This window comes from Aureococcus anophagefferens (assembly GCF_000186865.1).
Source record: "Aureococcus anophagefferens unplaced genomic scaffold AURANscaffold_72, whole genome shotgun sequence".
NCBI lineage: Eukaryota > Pelagophyceae > Pelagomonadales > Pelagomonadaceae > Aureococcus > Aureococcus anophagefferens.
The window spans coordinates 70,153-71,110 of NW_008705623.1; the positions used below are offsets into that span (position 1 = coordinate 70,153).

General features: G+C 69.1%; 1 protein-coding gene across 1 annotated transcript; it reads right to left on the reverse strand.

Moving 5' to 3' along the window:
- Positions 1-344: 344 nt before the first annotated feature.
- AURANDRAFT_60370 (hypothetical protein) lies at positions 345-911 on the reverse strand (the record flags this gene model as incomplete). Its single annotated transcript, XM_009043833.1, has 1 exon — positions 345-911. The coding sequence occupies one exon, from the start codon at positions 888-890 to the stop codon at positions 579-581; it is 312 nt and encodes a 103-aa protein (XP_009042081.1).
- Positions 912-958: the final 47 nt, after the last annotated feature.

Below are 958 nucleotides of genomic sequence, written 5' to 3' on the forward strand. Positions count from 1 at the left end.
CGCGGTCGCGCGGCGGTCGCCCTCGCGGCCTACCGCGCCGTGCAGCGCCGCAAGTTCCTCGAGCTCCGCCGCGAGCTCCGCGCGCCCGGCGCCGTCGCCGAGTCCAGCGAGCGCCTCTACGAGCGCGTCTTCGTCGAGCTCCCCAACGACGTCTTCCCCCGCGTCCTCGCCTTCAGCTTCTAGGCCGCGCTCTTTAAGCGTCCCCGTCGTCGCCCGCGGGGATGGGCGCGTATGCCGCGCCCCGGCGGCGGCGGCCCGCGGCCGCGACCGTCGCGAGCAGCCCGAGGGACGTGCCGATGGCGACGACAAGCATGCCTCCTAGCTCTCCCTACTACCAGCGCGCTATGGCTTAGTTCTTAACGCCCCCGACTTCGAACCCCACGAGCGGCGCGGCCCCGTCGATCGAACGAGCGCGAAGCGCGAGGCGCGCCGCGAGCGAATGTTCGAAGCGCCGGCCGCGGTCCGCGAAAGTCTTCCTCCAAAAGGGTGGTGTTCGAAAACACCGGTGTGGTTGTGTGAGTGGGCGGCCCGGCGGGTCTTGGTCTTGGTGTCGAGGCGCCCGGGCTCAGCGGGAAGATTTACCCGCCGAAGCCGTAGAGCGTGCGGCCCTGGCGCTTGAGCGCGTAGACGACGTCCATGGCCGTGACCGTCTTGCGGCGGGCGTGCTCCGTGTACGTGACGGAGTCGCGGATGACGTTCTCGAGGAAGACCTTGAGGACACCGCGGGTCTCCTCGTAGATGAGGCCGCTGATGCGCTTGACGCCGCCGCGGCGAGCCAGGCGGCGGATCGCGGGCTTCGTGATGCCCTGGATGTTGTCGCGCAACACCTTGCGGTGGCGCTTGGCGCCGCCCTTGCCGAGTCCCTTGCCTCCCTTTCCGCGTCCAGACATGATGTAGATGTGTTGATTGCTTGTGTTTAGCAAAACTGGGAGGCCGTCGATCTCGCGAGGCGGCCGCC